The 24061-nt window shown below is 37.1% G+C and overlaps 1 protein-coding gene across 1 annotated transcript in view; it reads right to left on the bottom strand.

Moving 5' to 3' along the window:
• Window positions 1-1183: 1183 nt before the first annotated feature.
• KDM1B (lysine (K)-specific demethylase 1B) overlaps window positions 1184-24061 on the bottom strand; it is a 27696-nt gene continuing 4818 nt past the window's right edge. Inside the window, exons 5-22 of the mRNA XM_014940935.1 lie at window positions 23024-23113; window positions 22140-22251; window positions 21297-21413; window positions 20052-20090; window positions 18737-18941; window positions 17463-17647; window positions 16439-16615; window positions 16221-16295; window positions 14738-14875; window positions 14147-14318; window positions 12944-13071; window positions 11394-11525; window positions 10926-11000; window positions 9900-10016; window positions 8801-8926; window positions 6774-6896; window positions 4671-4823; window positions 1184-4042 (exon numbers count right to left, since the gene is read on the bottom strand). Of these exons, the coding sequence (XP_014796421.1) occupies window positions 3959-4042; window positions 4671-4823; window positions 6774-6896; window positions 8801-8926; window positions 9900-10016; window positions 10926-11000; window positions 11394-11525; window positions 12944-13071; window positions 14147-14318; window positions 14738-14875; window positions 16221-16295; window positions 16439-16615; window positions 17463-17647; window positions 18737-18941; window positions 20052-20090; window positions 21297-21413; window positions 22140-22251; window positions 23024-23113 (2248 nt within the window). The 3' untranslated portion in view covers window positions 1184-3958. The remainder of the gene's footprint in view (window positions 4043-4670; window positions 4824-6773; window positions 6897-8800; window positions 8927-9899; window positions 10017-10925; window positions 11001-11393; window positions 11526-12943; window positions 13072-14146; window positions 14319-14737; window positions 14876-16220; window positions 16296-16438; window positions 16616-17462; window positions 17648-18736; window positions 18942-20051; window positions 20091-21296; window positions 21414-22139; window positions 22252-23023; window positions 23114-24061) is intronic.

The raw sequence follows: 24061 nt of genomic DNA, 5'->3' as shown, positions 1-24061 counted from the left end.
TAAGCAGCTTTGCAGAAAGGGACCTGGGTAGGGGTGGATGGTGCTGGAGCGGTTGTGGAATCCCTGTTGTTGGGGATGTTCAGAGCTCACCCTGGCAGGGTCCCCAGCAGCCAGTTCTATGTTGGCCCTGCACCTGGGGATCAGAGGATGGCAGTACTGTATAACTCATCATACTTCATCACCCGACCTTGTTCACTGAACTGCATTAGTCATAGGCTTGCCACTGCACTTTTCTTTTTGATTTAAGTTTTAGACAGCTGGGCTAAAAGGAAAAAAAAAATTCCTTCACACCAACTATTTTCTTGAAGGACTTTCATTCTTTGGGGGAGTGTGATGAAATCTCCTGATTTCTATTTTATTTCAAAAGAATTAGTATTTTGTTTCTATGTTAAAGACTGATATTCTTAAAATGAAGTGAACATTTTTCAAGACCAGTGTCAGGTTTAACGAAAATAATTTCCTGCAGGGAGTTAGGATTAGGAGAACAAAGCATGTCCTTGGGATACAAACTTTGAAGTGTTATGACAGGGTTATGGGAAAGTGGTGAATCTTCCACACAGTAATGTCTTCACTGGTTCAGACCTATGTGCCTTACTGGTTGAAATAGATTTTCAAAGGGAGTAGGAATTTTGTTTTTTTAAGTTGCCTGCAGTCAAACTTATACTAAATGAACATCTGACCCTTCCCAATCGAGCAGTACAGTGTAGATAAGTGTTATCAGAATTTGTCACTGTTTGTATTTTAAATGGTTTGGGTATATAGTCAGGCTTGCACATACTTATAGTCATCTGTGCTAGCAGGAACCTTTTGGGACCACAATCCTACAAATTGTTCATACTGTTACTCTGTGAAAAGCATTACATGGTTCTCTAGTGATATTTCTGGCTATTCTAAAATCATGGGCAGTGCTTCTAAACAACTATCATTTTACCTGAAATTTCCTCTGGCTAAGGAAAATAATCTGATATGAGCTTATGAATTGCTTTGTAAAGCTTTGAGGTAAAAGACACTGACTATTGTGGTACTGTCTAAATAACAGCAAACTTAGAGCTCAGAGAAGGCTGTAGAGCATCACTACTGAGGAAATGTTTAGCTGCAGGAATATACTAAAAGGAAATCTTAAATGTAACAAAAAAGGTAGGCTTAGACGCTAGTTAAATTTAAAGAAAACAAAACATGAGCATCCTGTGGATACTTTCCAGTTTTATTCTGCTGCCATAACATAGTCACACAGAGAGTTGAAGTGTAACAGATCATGCTCTGCATTCAAATATTTTTTTTAATAACATTTAAACAAATCTACTCAAAGAAAACATTCCCTAGTTCTTTATTTGCAGGGAATAAATTAAACACAAAAGAAAAAACACATACATGCTTGAAATAAATTTTAACATAAGTAATAGAAAAATTTTTGGGGAACATTAATTAAAGAATGAAGTCTCAGAACCAGCCTGATGTTCTTATACATTTCAAATGAACGTAAGTTAAAATGGAACATACTTTTTTATTTACTCCTCAAACTTAAGTGCAGTACAACACAGTTCAAGTGCCTTGGCACCAAAATAATATACAAATAATTAATAGACTAGGCCATTGGTAAATTTATCATTTGTTATCCGTTTTTAATGGTATAAGAAGTGTGCAGCAGCTAAGCCAAATGTGACAGTATTTGTTCATGTCCATCTCTATTCTCTAGAATATAGGATTTATCTATCTGCAAAGTTGTAGATAGATTTAAAACCCCAAATACAAATTAAAAGGATGGAAGCATATGTCTAAAATCAAGCATGTTTACACAAAGTTAAGACTGCAGAAATGGATGCTGAACTCAACTTCCCAGACAGTTCCTATGTAAAGTGTGGTGTGTTTATATTTTGTTATTAAGCTGACTGAAGTTTTGACCAAGGTCAGCTGAAGCAGCCATTGACTATAATGTTTTGGGCTTGTAGTAATAAGCTTTTTTCCCACCTTCAAAAGTTTCTCTTCTAATAATTTTGTCATATATGATAAAGTGGGAAAGAAACTTGGAACGCAAACATACACAGCTCTTAATCTTTCCTAGTTATGCTGTAAGTTGGCCTGTAATATATGAAATCAACAAAGTGCAAATGATTACTAAAAGCAAAATCTGATGTCTGATTATCTTTTCTCATCAGAGGATTTTGTCTTGCTTCTTTAATAGCCTTTAAATTACAATTTAATACTTGGAAATACTTTAAAACTGTACATACTAGCATTTATGTAGAAGAAAGTTATGGACAGTTACACTTTTCCTATTATTCCATATAATTCAGCTTTAAGAAGCAGAACAGAAATATATCTGAAAAAACATCTAGTTATATAAACATCTTCACCTTGTAAATTAGAGATTAAATAAAGGTATTTGACAATATCATAGCTACTCTAAAAACAAAAAAAATAGGTATTTAGAAAGAAGAGTTGCATTTATTCAGTAGGATTTTTCTTAAGGTTGCTTGTGGTTTTTTTTTCCTAAGGATAGAGCTTTATGGAAATAAGCACTAAAACTAAAAAAAAAAAATAAAATTGCTATGACATTCTTAAACAAGGAGAATAAAAAAAGCAAAGAGGCTATGCATGAGACTTGGGGGGGACAAGGGGGTGGAGAATAAGTGCTTTCTTTCCTTCCAGAAATCATGAAGTTTATGCAGTAAAGTTACAGGGATGGTGTGGGGGAACAGATCTAAAAATTGAGTTTAATCGTTTTCATTAATATTGTTTTAGTGGAACAGTATTTAAACAGATATCCTGGTTGTGTCTTATTTCTACTGAAAATTTTTTTTTATTCCATGTTCAATGGAAAAGCTATTAGATAAATGCTTAGCCCTTACTGAATTACTCCCTCAAGTTGTTCTTAATAATACTTTTAATAACAAAATAATAAAAACAAAAAACAAAAAAACTTCAAGTCAAAGTGCAAGCCACCTTGTTTCAGCCCTTCATGAAAGTTAGTATTTTTTTTCCTCATTCATCTTCGCTTATTTTTTAAATATAAAAGCTGAATGAGCTGTTAGGAACTTACAGTCCTTTACCCCCCACTGTGCACTCTTATCAGTAGATAGTTCCTCTACTCAGCCCGAATGAATTTGGAAGTTTGTTTTCAAAATATCATAGAAATATAGTATTTTTAAGCTGTCCTGTTTCTACATTATCAGAAGCACTAAGCAAATCTAAACTTAGCCTATTATTGTAACAAGAATTCATCTGAATAAGTAGCAGAGATAATATTTCAAAGTTTTTAAAAGTAATGTAAAAGTTAATTTTTCAAGTTTTTATTAGCTACAATAACCTTTCCATGATTGCACTGTAAACTGTTCCAGCAGTCTGATTTAAAGGAACAAACTTGATATTCTAAAGCCTGCTTAGTGAAGGCTAAGAATATGAAAAATATTATAGAAAAGGTTATTGATTGCAACTGGAAAGAATGAGAGTTCCTACAATAATTCTAGAATTTGTCTAGGCTATTCAGGCTTTTGGGAGCAAGTTTGAACTCCTATGAGCATAATCAACCTGAGAATCACAGTTAGTGGAAAATTCCCGTCATCATTACTAACTGCCAGCATTTTTAATGCTGTATGTTAACTTAGTCTTGTTTTAATCTGACCTTCTGAAATGAAGGTTTACAATAGCATCATTTGAGCCATACAGAAGAGGACTCTCAACAAAAGTTTCGTTAGTTACGCTGTGGCCAGGGACTCCAATGTCACTCTTGCTAGTAATTTCTTAGTGGGGAAAAAACCCTCAACAATATGTATCATCAGGGCTTAAAAAAGGGGTTGGGGGGGAGAAAGAAGAGAAAAAGAAGATGAAGATTTTATCTTCAGGTACCATATACTACTTAAGTACCACTTAGGAAAAAGGCAGCAAATAGGAAACTTGAAGATAGTTTTACCCACAGAAAACAATTAAAAATATATCTATAAACACAAAATTTCAGTACTTAATATGCTGCTATTTTGCTTGCTTCTCGAACCCCACTCAAGTAAGCTCCTGTGACGGTCTGAGGAAAGTGCCTATTTGTGGCCTGTATTTAAAAAAGGAAAAAAAAAGTTAATTGTTTCTAAAACTATTAGAACAGATAGAATTTCAGTTTATAAGATCAGTTTCGTTTTCTTTAAGCATATGCCAACACTTTTAAAAGCTATAGAAAACTTCTTAGTATTTAGGAGGAAATATTTAAGATTTTTAGCAACTTCAAAGTATGCAAGCAAGTCAATTAAAAAAATTAGTAGTCTGTTTTGCCATCTGCACATTAGTGGGACATGTAAGTTCTGTTCCAGTATAGAATGCAGCTACGCCATCAGCAGTGTGCTGATGTTATATATACATATAACACATATATAGATGTTATGTTATCCACAACAGAGTAATAAAAAGATAATTTGACTGAAAACACAAGTGGATCGTATAGTCTTGTCACGTTCTGCACTTACTGGTTGTGCATTTCACTCCTGACCTGAATGAGACTTTCCATATCCAATAATAATATGAATAAAACAGGGTTCTGTGTCAAAATCATGAAACACTAGCATACTTGTGTAACAATACTTATATGCTACCTCTAGATTAATGGTGTTGGTTGGCAAAAGATGATTTTTTTTGTAAGAAATAGCTCCCCAATAACTGTAATCAATAGTAACAAAGATACTTACTTCACCAGCGAAAAAAATTTTTCCTTGTATATCTTCAGCTATAATGTCATAAGCTTCACCACTGCCCCCTGTTTTTACAAAACTATATGCCATCTGGAGCCAAGGGTCATTGCTCCAGCGAGTAACAAAAAACTTCACTGGGTCAGGAACCTCCTGTGTAATCAAAAGAAAAATTATGCTCTGCAAAGAAAGACTCTTTATTTGCCTATTTTTTTCTCATAAACAGTTTCTTGTAATCTTTAGAGTATGTAGATATAGGTTAGATCACATTCCAGAATTAAATTTGAAATTCTTTATTATATACTAACCTCTTGCCTGATGTCTGAAACATCACAATTGCACTGTTTTGAATGCAACAAATCTGGATGTTGTATTATTTAACCACATGTGAGGAAAAAAAATTTCTCAAAATACCTATGTACTCTTGCAAACAGATAAAATACCATTATCAACATCATTCAACATGTCTGTATGGATAATGTAAGAACTTTACATCTTGGTAAGGCATGATGCTTTGCTACTTGTTAAATCTCACAATGTAATCCTCATCTCGGAGATAGTTTTATTCCAATGGAGAAAATAACATTACCTATCTAAGATCAGAAAATAAGCTGGCTTGAAAACTAGATTCAGGGAGAAAACAAAAACCAGAAAGTCATAGTGTCTGGAGCTAAGCCCTGACAGTAATACTGTGTATTCTTTGTCACATTGCAGCATGCAAATCCCATGCAATTCTACCAAAAAGAGGCTGGATAACAACTATATGAAGGCTTAATCGACTACAGCTGTATCTTACTCATGAGGGACTTGTGACAAGAAAACAAGCACCCCTGGTTGCCTCTTACACAACACCTGGTATCAACCAGCCAACAAGACTACTCCATTCAGGCAGCACATGAAAGACTAAAGCTCAAGCACTCAAGACAACGTATGAGCAGTTTCACGGACATCCCAGAAGTTCTGATGCACCCCTGGAAGCTATCTTGTTGTTGAAAATACCAAGGCATTGTGGACAGATGACTGAAATTCACAACTGCTAGAAACCACGGAGACAGACATCAAAATCACTCCTCTAGACTAGAGTGGCACCAAAGACCTGTTTGCTACCTTGACATTCTCATGAGATCAAAATAGCAGGTATGTGGACTTACATTGCACATGATTCTGGTAACTGTAAAGCCATTACCAAAAGTATGTTTTTTAGGAAATGTTGGGCTTTCAGATGCTGAAGTTTTTTCCAAGATCCTTAATCCTAGTATCTGAACCATCAGTAAAACTTGACAGATCACCCATGAACGTTAACTCAAGCATTTCTTAGGATCTGACTGCTCTAAGTAATTTAATTGAGGCGTTACTGTTTATAGAATGGAACAGAAATAATATTGCTAAGTGATAGTCTTCTGTTTGCCCCAGATTTATCTATTTTCTTATTAGTTTCTATCTGGATTATGAGCTGAGGGTAGAAAAAAAAAAAGGTAGAAATTTGTATCTAAGATTTTTCTAAGATCATTTTGCCTGTACCTCCGTCCCAAGACAGATCAGGAAAGGTTCTATCTTGTTTGAAGAGTAAGGGTTTGGTTTGGGGGTAGTGGTGTCATTTCAGTTGCTTTTTACATGGAAGCAGGAGGAATCACAATCAAATTCATCTAGCTTAAAGCTTTTATGATCTATTGGAAGCAGTGATTACTAGCAAAAAATGTTTGGAAAAAGTGACAGCTAAGACAGAAGTGTATTTGTCTTACCTACCTAAAGTACTGATTTTATATGTTTGGAAAAAGTGACAGCTAAGACAGAAATGTATTTCTTACCTACCTAAAGTACTGATTTTAATTAATTTTCCTTTCTAAAATTATTTTAAAGGATGATAGTTCATTTCTGTTATTCACTACCATTTTCCTTCAGACATAGATCTAAGATAATTCAATTCACATTCTTCACGCAAAGACCAAATGTGATTTCTCAAAGGAAGCATATTTCCTCAACTGACACAAAAAGAAATAGTTTAAAATGTCAAAGGTTTTCCTATACATTATGAAGTAAAACAATCCAAAGCTTTACTGCTGTTGGCAAGTTAATTCATCTCGTAAGAAAAGAGCTTCTTACCTGCTCCTTAAACAGCTCTCGAAGTACAGTCATACACTGTTGTAGTACTTGTTTATCATCTAAATTCTTAATGGTTGTTACAGCATCTCCAGTGACCACTGACATTAAAATGCTTTCTTTGTTCTAAAAACAGGACATTAACATATGAGATCACTTCAAAATTGTTAGGTTATTATGTATTTCTTTAAGAGTCCCTCTTAATTGGTACTGACAAAGAGATTTTCAGCTGCAACTTTTGTTCTAGAGGAAAGGGAGTTTGATTCCTTAAAATAAAGGGTTCATATTCTGCAGCATTTTTGCTCAAACTACTACCATCCTCTGATGTCTTGTTCACAGAGCTGTGTTACAGCCCCTTTTACGACTTGCTGAATTAACTGAAAAGTTCCTATCTACCTATGTAAAGGCTATACCAAAAGATTTGACATTTGTAGTGTTATTCTTTGTGACAGACCTCTTAAGCTCTAGTTGCGTGCCAAAATTCCACTTCAACTGTACTCCAATTTTAAAAGAGTTTATTTCAATACTAGTTCAATATGATTTGGATTAGGCCAGTGCTAAGCTCTTACTAGTAGATTTGGGGCCAAGAAACAAAAGCTTAGTTCTACTGGTGTCTCCTTGTACTTAAAGAGATCTGCTACCATGCAGAAGCTTCAAAGATTAGGGGGGGACCATAGAATAAGCACACAGGTTTCTCAACTCATTTAAAGAATTCCCCTCTCTTGTTTATATAAGGCACTTCTTGTGTTACTAAACTTGATAGCTAACAGAGAATAGCTATCAAGCAAATTAAGAATTATATCTAGTGTCTCTTGGCCAGCACCAGCACACTGAACCTCATGTAAAATGAGCTTAAAAGTACTGAAGAGAAAACTTCTTTAAGGAAAGTGATATACAGGTACAGATAGTGGAGTAACTGAGCACAGACTTCACAGCATGATTTCCTTTTGGAGTAAGTCATAAGGTTACAAATGGCCTTTTAATTGCTGCCAAGTAGTAAGCAGCAGTTGTTATAAAAGCATGAAAAACCTAGATATAAACGTGTAATGTGTCTGCTTGGGACTGGTGGGGAAGAGAAACATGATGTCAATGCACTGGTTTGAATTTGATTTGAAATTCACGAGTTTGGGATTGATGTCCCCTCTCTTGTTTATATAAGGCACTTCTTGTGTTACTAAACTTGATAGCTAACAGAGAATAGCTATCAAGCAAATTAAGAATTATATCTAGTGTCTCTTGGCCAGCACCAGCACACTGAACCTCATGTAAAATGAGCTTAAAAGTACTGAAGAGAAAACTTCTTTAAGGAAAGTGATATACAGGTACAGATAGTGGAGTAACTGAGCACAGACTTCACAGCATGATTTCCTTTTGGAGTAAGTCATAAGGTTACAAATGGCCTTTTAATTGCTGCCAAGTAGTAAGCAGCAGTTGTTATAAAAGCATGAAAAACCTAGATATAAACGTGTAATGTGTCTGCTTGGGACTGGTGGGGAAGAGAAACATGATGTCAATGCACTGGTTTGAATTTGATTTGAAATTCACGAGTTTGGGATTGATGCTGCAGATCTGTTTCATATGAAAATCTAGTGTTTTCTTCTGCCACTCCACATAGTTATTCAGGCTAGTGCAAGCCATTCAGTATTAATAAGCCAACATGATCTTTTTAACAGGATTTTTAGCTGATTTAAATAAGGGAACAGAAGTCCTACACTGGAAGTGACTATAGACTTTTTCCAATATTAGTACATCTATAGTCAGGTATTACAAACTTGTTTTGAAGGTAGCTTGAGAGTAAAAGCATTAATTTGTTTGTATATTAATTTGCATCCAAACTTAGGAAAACATTGCCCTTTCTTGCAATGAAATAACAATCAGCTTTTTCATGATAAATAACACTGCTTCCACTTCTTTTAACAGTTGGGGAGGTAGGGGGAAGAAGAAAACATTTATTGTTCAGTAATTATGGCACATAGATTCCAAACTGAATTTCTGAAGGGCCAACAGAAAATACAGCTAGTATGTGATACCTCTGGATCCATGTCATAGAAAACACTGAAGAGCCCACGCTGGCTGGAATTGGGTGGAACATGACCAAAAAAATCAGCTCCTTGAATTTTACTGTCCCAAAATCTATAAGGGAACTGCAAGGCGATCTAGAGAGAAAATGAGAGGGAGATAAAATTAAAGCATTTCGTACCACGATACTTATAACTGGATATAGTATATAAAATGCTTTTTCCCTTTTCTGCTCCATTAGACACACTCAGCTCTATGAGAGGGTATCAACAGGAAACATATTGAGCCTGTTCTCCAACAGGGACTGGGAAGGAAAAATAAAAAAATCTGCTAGTCTCACAAATTGCAAATGCACAGACAGTACTGAATTCACCATGGAAATTCAAGTGTTCAAGTCTTGTTCTGCTCAAGAAATTCAGCAGAATTTTTACAAACTTTATGTAGAATTTAGTAATCCCCATCCTGGGTAGGGGGGTGGGTTTCTGAATCTTGCCTTTAAATTTCAGCATTGTTATAATCCTGTTTCTGGCATTACTTCTGTTACTGTTTTGTTCTAAGCGCACATACTACTGGGGATCTTTTCAGGATAGTCTGTCTCTTTGCACTGGGAAAGGGCAGTAGATTTTACACTGTCCAAATACACAACTTTCAGTATTCTTCTGAAATAGTTTTTGTATTTATTAGGTCAAAAGGACCTGGAATAAGCGTATTATTAGAATTTTGGAAGATCTGAGACAGCCAAATACACAACTTTCAGTATTCTTCTGAAATACTTTTTGTATTTATTGGGTCAAAAGGACCTGGAATAAGCATACTATTAGAATTTTGGAAGATTTGAGATGATCATGAAGGCTTGCTCAAAATTAGGCACAAAATGTCTAAGCTGTGACATGATTCTGCAAACAATTTCTTTTAAAATCCCATTAAGTTGGGAAATCTAAGAAACAGGAACACATGTGATCCCCAACAGCATTTTGCTCTTTTGGGCTACTGTACACAAGTAAAATCAAGTGTGTAATGAATCTGGAGAAATGCATAGCAAAAGCAACAGGGACAAAGCAGCCACTGTTTCTGTGAAAAGAAAATTAAATATAATCTGAAATTACTTACTTTCTCAATGACTCCTGCTCCCAAACTATTAATGGCTTTAATTTTTTTTTCTGACAGTGGAGGATTAAATTGAATGGCATTTTTCTGAAGAAGGGCCAGGGGTACAGTCACCAACACCTGAAAGAAATAATCACAAGAGTACAATCACAAAAGTAGCCAAAGACGAATACTGTGCATAAGCCTCACAGCATCCTCTTAACTATCTTGGATTATTCCTGTAGGATGCTTACTCAAGCATCTCTAAATTAGTGTCTGGATTTACTCTCCATTAAGGGGAAGCACATGCCTTACTTTCAGTTAAGAATAGATCCTGCAGTTTACTGGTTTGCAGTTGTAGTCCATTAAATTGCTTGTATCAGAGTGGCTAACCATGGTATTAAAACTAATACCTCCTGTAAATTATTCTCAATGGCTCTCAGATTAACAAAACTCTTGTTTAGAAAGGAGATAAGATGGTCGTTCTTTTGCTTTGGTTTTAATTCCTTTACAGATCCCTTCTCTTTAAAATACGCTCAGTAACACTGTTGATGTCAATCCAATCTTGATCAAGTTTATGTATCATTTTAAAAATGCCTAAAAGGTCATGCAGCATGAAGCAGGTGGGGATACAGGGAATAAGGGAGACTGAGGAATATGGGTTGTCAAATCCTGCACACCAAAGGGAAAAACTGTAACAGGGCAGAGTCGCGTGCTAAATGGGGTAAAGCTGAAGAGGGAATGGAACCAGAAAACATAACTCTGACTTCAAACATCAGATAAAACCCTATTTGCTTCACATTTTTAGTACTATCTTTATAGTGTTTAGTTCTTCGAATTAACTAGTACTCAAAACTCAAGCATGCTCAAGGGAAAACAGGCTCTAGGACATTCAAATACGCGTCACTAGAACATAGGAGTTTTCATCTTTGAGTGGGTAGAAATCAGACTAAATAGTCTTGGGAGGACGGGAAGACAAAAAGGAAATGTACAGTGGTCAATATTGTTCTTGCTTCTCTACAGTTCCTAATCTTGGATCACACTGGGTACCTTTTGTGTTGTCCACACTGTTCCATCTGCAGTAGTGATCTGCACTTCTTCACCAGAATAATCAATACTCTGAACCTATTGAAAGACAAATTGAAGGTTATACTACAAATTCTACACGTGCAATGCAAATTCAGACAACACTAGCTAATATAGCACCAGTCTGCAAGCTAGAAACTGAAGAACATAAGTTTCCAAAGAAATACTGAAAGGGAAAAAAAAGCTTTCATGAAGTTGAAAAAGAATAATCATCGTGATTCCACCATATAAGCTCATGATATCATAATATTTAAGTACTGATAGTCCTCAAGGAGGATTTCCAGAAATGCTGAGATTGTCTTGAAGAAAAAAACAGGGGAAGTCAGAATAGTCACAGACACAGATTTGTCTGGTCCACAAGAATACAAAGATGGAAATAGGTACTTCAAAGCAATCCAAGACAGGCATTGCATCAACATTTTCCAGACTCACAGGGAAGTTCAGCCGGATGTCCAGCCCTTCTGCCAATTTATCAATCACAGTAGAATATCCCACAGTTAGAAGAGTGTGATCTCCAGCAAACTGGGCAAAAAATTCATTGTGGTCCCATGAGCGTGCAGATACCTGTGGACAGAACAGAACTAGCTGTCTCTACTGGTGAGGTGACATGAGTACTAGCAAAAGTCCCACAGTTTAGAAGCAGCCACCCCAATTCCCTTCACAACTGGAAAAAAAAAAAAAAGATGTATCACCAGAACACTGACAAAAGAAACTGGCTTATTTACCTAAGGCCACTGCACAGCATCAGAATTGCTTGATTAAGAAACCCTAATATGGGTTGGTCATAAGCAGTTCTGCTTGGTAAAGAAAATAAGGAAAGTAGTACAAAAATTCAGGTGGATTGCAGTGTATTTATTTTGGTTTTCTTTCTCCAGCAAAGAAATCAGGTTTTACAGTCTTAAGACTTCAAATTAAAATGGAAGTATTTTATTTCCCAACTTGAAGGGGAAAATAAGATACAAAAATATCTCAATTGAATTTTTCTGTCACTTTGGAGGTTCTTCCATGATACTTTCATTGACCTTCTGCCCCTACTCATAGTTAGTACAATAGTGATATTTGCACTAAAAAGTCACCACTTAGCAGTGAAAAATCTGAAGCAATTCTCAAACTGTGCTTCAAATGCCAATCCTTATCACTGCAGTTGCATTTACTTTGTTTTTTGATTCTAAAATTGAAGGTGAGATAAATTGTAACATCTTCCTTATTTCCTGTGTGCTCTTGAAGTGTGAAAGCTTGAAATAAGAAAATATTTTCCATTGACTGCCCTGGTCTAGCATTGTCTTGCAGATTTTTGTTATGTTCTTATGTGCTTCTCAGTTCAGATCAGATTTGTGCATCTGCAGATAGCAACCAGCTGTCCCACTGGCATAGTACAACTGACCCTAAACATATTTAACCCAGGCAAGAGGACTCGGTATATAATGCACTGCAAACAACGTTATGCTTCGACATTTCCTGAATCTGCTGGGTTAAAACTGAAGTCGTGAGGAAAGCCAAGTATCACATAGTCAACAGAATACCTAGGAGTGGTGAACTGGGGCCCACCATCAGGGTGTTGGAACACTTCAGAAGTTAAATGCATTTATTCTCAAGATACCTAGCAAGGTAGAGAAATGCCTCAGTTTTTAAACACAGAACTGAGAAGCAGAAGTCACACACAACATCTGAGGAAGAGTAACTCTGCTGTGAATCCTATCATCCAGCATCTGGGAGAAATGCCCTAGTCCACTGCACCAACTTCTACATTGAGGAAGATGTTGCTGGAATCATGTCATAAGCTCCCATCAGATTACCTAAGGCAGTGCTGGAGTCTGCGTCTCAATGCTGTTAGAGACCAGGTTAGGGATGTAGGAAGACTTTAGGGATAGCTCGTTCTTCCTTTTGGGCCATGGGATGGGTCAGATGACTTCTCAGTGTTACTTCTCAACCCTGTTTTCTAGGAAACTCAACCACTACCCAACACAGCTGTCAAGACTCACCTGAGAGAGATTGCTGCCACAGGCGTACTCCAAGTTACTGAGATGGAACTGTAGGACTTTTTCTTCCAGCTCACTGAACTGGATACCAGACTCCTGAATAAAGGCTTTATAGATCTCTTGTATTTTTTCTGTGAAAGAACATGTTCAAGATAAGAATATATCACGATTCGTCAGAAGCCCTACTGCATTTGAATATGCTAATTCTCTGGATCACAAGATTTTGAAGCTTAGTGCTAATATGCGCTAAGATGTTTTTCTTCTCGTACAAAAAAACCACAAGATCTTTCCAGTGATAAAAATACAACTTTGTTGTTTAGTCATAGGTTTCCCTAGTACAATCTTCTTCTTCAAAAAGGAAACATACGTAGCTTCAGGGGAAAAAAAAAGGGGGTTAAAATCATTTCAAAGAAGAAAAAAAGAAAACAAAAAAAACCAAAACCATGGAAGACTGAGTAACAGCACAGCTGGGCTAGCCAATTGAGACAGGAGAGAAATTAATTGTTTAGCTGTCATCAATATTCAGTTGAAGATATTTCAAGGAAAATACATTTTAAGATAATGGAGAATCCTTGCAAATAAATCCTGTTTAATTTTTACAGAACCAAAAGAGCTGAGAAATTTGATATAGAGTTCACTGAAGAACACAGGAGTCGCTAATTTTGTCTTGCAGAATCCACGCTGAAAAGATTTGGGAGGCAGAAATTTCTGAGCAGGTTTATTTTTTGTTGTAGAATGTGCTTGCATGCTCTAAGTGTAGTGGGAGGCGTTACCAATGGAGATGGGGCTATTCTTGACAGCAGATGGCTTTGATGAGGTTCTTTTTTTAGACAGATTAGTCAAAAAGTATGAGAGTTATGGCTAGCTATGGCCTGCTTCAGCAAGAAGCAAGTCTTTTGAACTGCTAGTGCCACTAGCTATGCTGAAAAAACTACCTCATGAAAACAAGATACTACATCTTGTCACACAGTATTGTAAAAGTCTTCAACTTTGGCTTTCTTAAGTTACAAGTGACATTTTGGTCTGTGTGTACACAATTGTCAGTCTCCCCTTGTCCTCCCTACAGCCAGGTTATCATTGCTGGATTTGAGGTCAGGTGTACACAGCCATACACTTCTAAAAGGATCTAATGTAAAAGCCAGTTTAATATAAAACTCTATGAACACAGCCAACATTTTCATTTGCATTACATCTCCTCCCACTTACCACCAAGAGGAACATCTTGATGTTGGGTTTTATCTTTTCTCCACTCAGAGACGACATCTAGGATGGCATTGAAATGAAAGTCCATACGTTTATCAATAGTGGGATCTGTTATCCTTCCACCTTCCTGGATCAAGTCACATTTCTCCCCTAGTTTGTGCATTTTAATGCCAAGCTTAAGAAAAAGACATTTTATTGCTTTTTAAGTATGGAAAAACTATGGTGCCTAGCCTGCTTAAAGTTATTTAAAGTAATGTGAACCCCTCAGATTTAAATTATGCCACTTAAAAAGCATCCACAACTTTAAATAATTAGTTAGATTAACTCAAATTCTCCTAAAACTGGAATACCAACAATCCTTCTATCCATTATTGTCCACAAACTGTTTTCTCACTTTTCCATCCTTTTCTTTATAGGGGATTCCCAGGCCAACTTATCAAAGTTGTAATAGCAACATGAAATTTACTTACAACACAGAACAGTGTTTTAATCATGTCATAAACAAGGACTCCCACCCTTACCCAGCCACCCAAATCTGGCTTTAACAACAGTTTTTTCGCTAGTGATAATGTATGACCACTTCAGGGAACCCACTTGCTCACACATTAGTGCCATTGGGTTGTTGACACATCCGTTGACGATTTGTGCACCTCTTCCAACAGTGACTCCTTTGAATGTCTTATCATCCCACACTCGGCCACCAATTCTGTCTTTAGCTTCTAAGACAATGACCTAGGACACAACACAGCTCAGTAAATTGTAAGATCTGATTACATTAAAGATACCTGTTCAACTCCAGAGCAAAGGGGAAAATAAAACACACAAAAAATCCCAAGCAATCCATTAATGCTAACAATCTTAACACTTAATTTTCATTTGTGGGTAGAGTTCATTTATGCATTTGAATTGTCTTTTAAAGGTTACCCTTTGGTATATATATAAAATAACTTACTTTTAAGAAACAGCCCTAGCAAAAATAACCCTTCCGTTTCAAAAAGCTAAAGACCTATTCAGGAAGTGTCAAAATTGGAGTTTGAGACATGCTACAGACTATTAAACACAATGATCCATCCACAGTGTCCATTAGAGAAAGTCCATACACCTTTTGGAGAAATTTATTCCTGGGATATTCCTAGGAAACCTCATTCTCATCTATTTCCACCATTCATACATACCTCCTTCAGCAACTACTACTGGTCAGAGACAGACACAGGATGCTGGACTAGAGGGATGCCTGACTATGTTTACCCTTACTTAAATTATCTTTTTATTTTTGGAGAAACTCCTCTCTCCAGAAAAGTAGAAAGCAACAGTGTGTATCTATAAAAAAACTAGATATATTTTTACATATAAAAAAAAAGGTCCTGCCAGTTTATACTTATGTATTTCACTGCAGGACAGCTTTCCAAAGGACTTGATGTACAAAAAGAATGCACTGCAATTTGCTATTTAGCAACCAAAGAATGAGATAATGGGCCTATAGGGTTCAGGGATTCGTATAAATATATACATAGGGGAACATATAAATATGTAAATCCAGAAAGTCAGATGCTCATTCATCTCCTTAAATTGCAGTCCTGCAAATACTTCATGTGTAAAGAGTCCCGTAGGTTTTCATAAGAATATGCTGATGTGTAAAATTATTTCAACATGTAAATATTGTGAGATCACACTGTCAATAATAAACATGAGGGAAAAGGGAAATACATGCAATTTGCTTGTTTTTAATAAGCAACAAGTTCAGTAAAATGCACACAAGAAAGAAAATTTCACCTCATTTAAATACCCACCATCATCTACAGTCCCATGAATGGACATGAAAATCCCTGTCTCCCCTATCCTTCCAACCCAAGTCTATGTAAAATATTCACTCCATGCTTTGTTGGATTTTAGATACAAATAAATGCTGTTTTTCAACAGCAGATTTACGCAGTAAAACCCCAGATTTTACAATTTAATTAGGATGCCCTATACCTAAATGTTTGTAACAAGAATGTATTTATTTTTCATTTTCTGGAAGAACACTCTCAAAGCAGAGGATGTCTGATTTTTTAAGTAATGTGCTCTAGTTTCTTACCTTAATTCCAAAGTTGTGCAGTTGTCGGGCTGCTGCTAATCCTGCTGCACCAGCTCCAACAATAATGACAGATTTCTAAAAAGTAATATAATATTTAAATAATTTTTACATAAACAGTTGGTATAACAGGTAATAAGTCAAAAATCCAGTCCCAAAAAATTTGACGTGCCATGTGGTTTCAAAGCACTAATAATGTAGGGATTATTACAGCAACTTACGTTGTGGTATTCTTTAGGAAGAAGATACTGGTCAGGACTGACTGATAAAATCCCTGTATTAATTAGCCCTTTCCTCGTCATAAAATAAAGTATCCTCTCCATTTCCCTCACACACCGAATACGCACGAGCCCCCGTACGATGATGTGATGGATACATTTTTGAGGTGTAAGAGCCTCCTGCAAAGAAGAGACAGAGAATAGAAAGTGTTGATTTTCTAATACCCTATTTTTTCATGCATTGACATCATATTTAAACTGTAAACCAGATGGTAAAGATTAATCACAAATCAGGCTTCTGATTGTATTTTAAAAGCAAGGTTTGTGGAAGCTTCGTGCCAGCCAGCTTTACACAGTAAGGTAACAATTTATTAAACTAGATTAGCATGGAATTAAAGCAAATGAATCTGCAAGATATTCTTGCAAACTCCATTAGTACAGGAATGGTACTGAAATGTATCCCTGATTGCAAAATGAATCTACCTGGTGGCAATGCTCACAGTGACATTCCAGTAAAATCCATTCCAGAGTGGCATTCCAGATAAAAAATATATCAATATCCAAAACCTTCAGATAAATACAGACAGCACTATCTGAAAGCTTCAGTATGTGAAATTCCAGCAATTCCACTGAAGGCAGTGTCATAGAGTTAGCATAAGTAAAAAGAAAATTACTTACCTGCCCAATAGTCATATGAAATAAAAAAAAAACATAAAGGACCCACAAACACTGTTTAGAAATGTTCAAGCATCCCTTTAAAAGTTAATAGCTGGGCAGACTCAATAGTTTTAATACTTTTAAAACTTATGTATTTTACTGCAAAAGAAACTCCCAGGCATTAAAACTCAAAACCCAAACAACAGGCACCACCAAAACCCCAGCCCATTTTAGAATGGATTTTCAAAAGAATGGGAGCCATTTTTCTGGTGCATAAGGAGGTGTCTAAGAAGAGAGATCAATCCCTCTGCTCCACTCCCCAAAAAAGTAGCTATAATTTGTAAATAAATTAACTATTAGCATGTCCTACCTTGCAGTTTGTGTACCACAGAGCCAAAATCAGGTTTCTCAAAGCCAAGTACATGGTAGGGTCTCGTGAATATTCTGGGAACTCATAGAGCTCATCCAGTTCCATGACATCTGGCCTCACACAAAGTGCTTTCCCACATTCATTGGGTTGGTAAAAAGGCTGGAAATACTTGTTCATGCCTGCAACTGAATAAAGACACACCAAGAACAAGTCATATTCCGTCATATCTTCATTTTATCCTTTTCCCTCTAAGAGGATCCATTGACCTCACACAGATAAACAAGTAACGAAGCTTTCCACCTTCTGGCCACCTTCAGAATGATTTCCTGTATATTGCTCTCCCCTCTCCTACCCTCTAAGCTGTGCAGTATTAATTACTGTCCTCCTACCTGATGGGGTACGTCTATCAGAACTTAAGCTTTGTCAGAGAAACAGGATGTGCCCTCAGATGATGTGACAAGTCCAGCAAGGAACAGGATCTAAACTCAAGTTTAAGGTCTAAAATCACTGTACAGGTTCGTGCAGTCCTTGGAATCCCTTTCATCTTCAACTCCCAATACTGCCCAGAGCAGATAGTAACTAAAAGTAGTCGTCTTCCATGTGCAGTATTGGTAGCTCTGTGTAATTAAGTTTTCTGTTTATTAAGCAGATAAATATCTGTTGAATAGATAAGTGGATTTATTTTCAGCACCCAAGGAGAGCAAAGCCTGCTAAGATGACAGAGAAACTGAACATTCTTCAAAGGACTATCTGAGCTAGTATTGAGGTATATCAGTAAGGATGAGTATGGGAACCCTGAATTACCTTTCTCCATACCTGACCTATTCAAAACAGAATCCTATATACAAAACAGAATCCGAGTGCCTTAAGAAATCAAATCCTTTTCTCCAAAGCCCCAAAGATCCACAGGATCAAAACTAGCAGAACGATGTTTTGTTTTGATAAATCTTCATTTCCTTAAGAACGCAAACAATCTTTTAAGTACCCACTTAATTTCCCATTTCTATAAACAAATGCCAGGTGGTAGTAAACAAAAAGCCTATGCAGTCTGTGCTTACTCCCTAAAGAAATGCTATAGGAAATGTATTACCTTTATCTTACAAACAGGTAAATTGCAGCAAAGAAGCAGAGAGGCAGTCACACAGCGTGTGTATTCGTGCTGAGAACAGAACCGGTATTACTGAATCAGGAGCATTATGTGCCTTATAAACTCGGTTATAAGACAAAATTTATCACACCTATTTAAGCACCAGAGCCCTGCAGATGGCCCTTACCAGTCAAATTAGGCACGCTCTTTAAGTGCTCTAACTTCACAAGGTTGGATTCACCAGGTAACCGATTAGTGCTGGTACAGGATGGACTCATGCCCACGCAGTCTGGATAATATGCAGCTAGAAAGGGAGCTGCCACACTGTCTTTCAGCAAAGGAGGGAGTATGAGCATGGAGTACCACCAATGGTCTGAAACTTCAGCCACTCTCTGGCCAAGCGGAGAAGTGAAGGAAAGAGGGGAGAAGAGAACACGTCAGTACTTCGAAAACGTTGGAAAATGAACCAATTCCCCCCCCTCCCTCCAAAACTGAGACCGAAAAGCACTAGAAGTACCAATCTCAGAATTGCAAGTCATAAAGACATTTTCTCTCCCTCTTTCCCCTTCCTCAGCCTGACGCAGAAAACCTATAGCATTAGTCTCTTCCTCAGAAACGGAGCTGAAACTTCACAAACTCCACACCCACGTGGAAAGCAAGCAGATGAGATATGCCATGACAACACATCTATGCCTTATCAGGCCCTTTATTGGGCCATTTACTGTTCTTTACGCATCCAGAAATCTGAACTTAGAAAAGCCTAGGGTAACTGATCAATTTAATTTAGATTCTGCTATCCCCATCAAAGACCTCCTAAAACCCTAACAAACACTAATGGTTCAGCCTTAATTTACAAATCAAACATGCATTAAGGAAACAAAACCACAAAGCTACTAACAAGAGCCAACAATGAGCTTGAACATGTTCCCTGGGATGGAGGTAGCTCAGGTACACTTGCCAACGTTGGCTTATTGAACATCAGGTCATGCTAAATGTGAAATCCAGGGTTACATGATCATAAACCCCTTGCAACACCAACGTACATCAAGTCTGATTTTGTATTATGAGGGAGAGGAGAGAGAAAACATGTTTTCATGTTCTCTTGCAGTCTTCAAAAAGAGGAGACTAGCTTTACTAAAGATAGAAACCACCTGAAAGACAGGGAAATTTTAGGACGAGGAATTTTATTTGAATACTGAAAACTGAATACCGTTTTGCCTGATCAAAAATGAGAATTAGGAGTAAACCTTGAATCACAGGCCACAACTCAAAGACACCACAAACCACCTGAAAGCTAATTGGCATGGTAAGGGAAAAGAGGAAAAAGATGCGACAGGAAAAGGCCCTAAGCTCTGTTGCAAATGGTATCTGACCATTTCCTGAGCAAAATGCATAAATACCACCCTAATTGGTCAAAGGACCAAGAAAAGGAAAGAAATATGCCGTGCTTTAAGATTGCTTTTATATTCTAGGACAAATGAGAAGGAACAGCCACTACTCACCAAGTCCTCAGGCATGGAACACTGGTCTGAGCCCTCAGTCTGAAAGAGAAGTGAATGGCATCAGAGCTATTCTTAAGCTGTGTAACAAAAAGCAAATCTAAAACAAATTTGACCATGACCATGGCCAAATTTGACCACAGTTCTTTAAACTTTAAAACCAAACAAAAAATGTATTAGTTTTAGCCTTCTGTAGCAGAGATGATTATGTCAGTAAAAAATAAATAATAGAGAAACACATAGTTAAAAACATAACACACCATAAACACCAGAAAATGTTTCTCATTTGTTAAATCAAATAGTTTCTACTGATCAGACATTAAGATCTACGTTTTATTGCATGAAATTTAGTGGAATACTGAAACAAACAAGTGTTTGGGGTGGTGGGGAGGAATTTTATAGAAAATTTCTGGAAAGATTCCACATTTTTCTGAGATACTCTTCCAGTCTAGACTTTAAAAAAAAATTCTTATTTATTTTAGGAGGATCTTTATGACAAAGTTTCAAGAGGACATGCCGACTCTTCTGATTTTCATACGGTCAGTATATTCATGTTATGCTTTTAGCTGTATAGATTCTATGGCTCTATAAGGACGATTTCAGGCATTACCTTCACGCCAAAGCTGAAAATTTTCATGTAAAGTCCCATGACAGACTTGCTATAAATTAATAAAAGCTCAATGAGCTTTTCAAATGCTTGCCTGGATAATGAAACATGGCCAAACAAAACCAGAAGAAGCATTTTGGTGTATGTCTATTTTGTATGCTGATAATCTTCCCATAGTTACAGAATGTAGGATTTTACAATTGACTACGGAGAGAAAGAGTATTCCAGGTACTTCTTTCTTGACATTTCCACTCACAGAATCACAGAATGATATGGGGTTGGAAGGGACCTCTGGAGATCATCTAGTCCAACCCCCCTGCCAAAGCAGGTCCACCCAGAGCAGGTTGCACAAGAACGTGTCCAGGTGGGTTTTGAATGTCTCCAGAAATAGAGACTCCACCACCTCCCTGGGCAGCCTGTTCCAGGGCTCTGCCACCCTCAAAGTGAGGGTGAATGAAAAACTCAGGAAACAAAAAGTCTAAACAGTGTGCAGACCTGACACCGTGCATCTCTCCAGGCCATCAGGCAATTGTTTTGGCATTAGAAACATTAAGCAGCAAAGCAAGAAGCAATTATTGTTTGCAAACAAGAAAAATCAACTTCTTGTTCGTTGCAATATAAGCAAAACTCTTCTGTGTTACCTTGGTGGAATTGTTCAGTTTCATACCACATCTGTAGGTCTTTGCTATTTGTGGTGTCAGCTGGATTTCCTTTGTCAGCTGACGCCATTTACCGCAGTCTGGCTTTGTGCACTGCACCTACAAGTCAAAAAACAAACATGTTTTTACTTGTTGCTGCCTGATTTCAGATAAGGTTAACGAAAAATAAATAACCAATTAGAAAGCAGAGAGATGTGAGGAAGTTGTCAAAAATAGTTGTTAAATTCAGTCTCATGGAATCCTCATGTCACAGGACATTGCTATACAGAAACCTTGTGCCCATCTCCTGTAAGACTGAATTTCTCCACAGAACCTAACTCCAAAATTAATTCAACACCCAGTTACTATGGTCTTCAGTCGATTTTGCAAGCATTACTGCAAAAACACATTGTTCACCATTTAAAAAACAACAACAAAAAACCCACCACCCACCACCAATAACAAAAATAATAAACTTCCATTCCAGTCTCTTGTCTTCTGCTCTCTTTACCAGGGAAATACAAAATCTGTTTTGGAAATCTTTCACACTCATTCTTTCCTGTAGCTGGCACACTTCTTTCCCCCACCGAGTCTCATTCTACCTGAGCATCACACACCTCAGCTGCTACTTCACTGAAAAGCAACAGAAGATTGTTCTTTGTGGGGTGTGGAGAAGGTCTCCAACAATGGAGGAGATCAGAATTATTATCTTGGCTTTTCCAGAGTCTTCTAATACTGGAAAAACCCCAGGAAAACTCAGCTGCTTGAACATACACTATAAGAAACTCGTATTGGAACATCACATTGAAATATATACTCTATTAAATAAATCACTCCCCATCTTACCCAGTAAGGAAGCTGTTGATCAGCCATGAAGGCTTTTGGACTGGGCTCACTTTTACCATTACTTGTCCAAATCCTTTTCCAGGCAGTATATTTCTCATAACCATCTTTATGGCTAAGAAGAAAGATAAAATAAAACAGCAAGCACTTAGGAAATTGAATATCTAGTTCATTTCAAGCAACGGCAGTTAGTCTAAAATTAAACATTTTACATAAGGACAGAGAAATAAAGCTGTAGAGAGTCTTACATTTTTCCTATTAAAAAAAGAGACAGTTGTGGTTCTTACAATAGCAACAAATTACATCCTGACCATTATGTCTTCTTGAATGTGAGCGCACGTCCCAGTATCTGAGGTCTGGACTGAGTCACAGTTACTGCTGAGCGCCCAGAAGTCTCAGCTGAGCTGGACCCAAAGCCCTCTCAAATGGTAAGGAGCTTGGAGCTGCAAGATCTCTGTGAGCCTGACCAGTTTTCACGGTCACTGAACCGCAAGAGTTAAATCTGCTCACTGATCTGATGTTACAGAGAGGCAAGATCTCCTGAATTCACACTGTAAAGTGAATTTGCTTTATAAAGGAAAAGACATTTACTTAAAACTGTTCTTATCGTTTAAAATTTTCTGATTTTTTTAAAAAAAAAAGACAAAAGCTTCAGAATAACTGCACACAAACCAGCCAGCCTGAGGTAACCAGTTTTGTTCACGCTGCTGTGTTTAACTTGATCACTAGGCCATACAATACCTGCACTTTTAGTACCAATATCTAAGCCTCACGTCGAATAAAGCGAGCACAGAAGACAAATCTTTGTGCATGACATTTCAACAGTTGTAATGTCTCCTAAATTTTCATAAGCACTGAAAAGGCACAACCTTAAGTGGCAAATTTACCTTCGGTAATAGTGGTCAAAACATTCATTGCAGAAGTGCTCCCCACAGGAAAGATGATACCACCTAGATGTATACCCATTTTTAGCACATCTGTAACGCAGGAGACATAGAAATAGTTTTATGAGACGTTTAGAAAAAAGAAAAATCTTTCCGTTGACAGTAGCGCATTCTAGACCGCAAATGAAATATTCAGGACAAGCCTGGGCTTTTTATATGACGTTCATGACGGCTGACTTGCACAAGGCTCTGCAGTCATACAAATAACAATAAGATCATTTCAATTGTCTGAAACGTTTCCAGTTTCCAACCTAAGCAACACCAGATGCAAAGGAGGCAAAATGTACACAATGTGCAGTTTTATAGTGGGTCTGGCTTCCAGCAACCTCCCACTAACAATGGTCAACTCAGCCTGTCTTTAGTACCCTTTAAGCAGACGTTTCCTGAACATTAAATACATTTGCTCTTACAAGATGTGCTGTGACACACTAAGCATTTTGCAAATGTATACAAAGGCCAAGTCCCTCTCCACAGGAACTTGCGGTTCCTTGATTTTGTTCCATTTTGTTCTGATATTAGTGTAGAGGTGGGAGGGATCACTTAAATGGGTATTTTTCTTCTATGTGTGATCAATTGATTCATAAATCATTACAACATCCCATCCCCAGAACAACTGACAAAACTATAAAGGCAAATCTGAATACAAAACAGATGTTGCCTATTTTTTTTCACGTGACCGAGTTGGCTGCGATTTTAACCCAGTAAGAGAAAATCCCGAGGAAGCAGTTACACATTCTGGGCATTTATTCTTTATTACTCTCAGAAAGAAATATCCATTAGCCAAGATTATATTCTTCAGACAAAGCAATCGCTCTTCGCTTAGAAAACTCTCATTAAACTCAGTGAAACGGTTCAAGATAAACGCACGAGGTAAAAAGCCCAAGGTGGAAAGCACTGACTTAAGCTACTAACTGAAACAGCTAGCCATGAAATGATCTCATCTCTCATCTCAAATAAATAATGCTGAAACTATGTTCTTGG

This window comes from Calidris pugnax, unplaced genomic scaffold (genome assembly GCF_001431845.1).
Source record: "Calidris pugnax isolate Ruff unplaced genomic scaffold, ASM143184v1 scaffold8, whole genome shotgun sequence".
Classification (NCBI taxonomy): domain Eukaryota; kingdom Metazoa; phylum Chordata; class Aves; order Charadriiformes; family Scolopacidae; genus Calidris; species Calidris pugnax.
The sequence above is the reverse complement of the archived record's forward strand: the minus strand, read 5'-3'. Positions and strand labels throughout refer to the sequence as shown.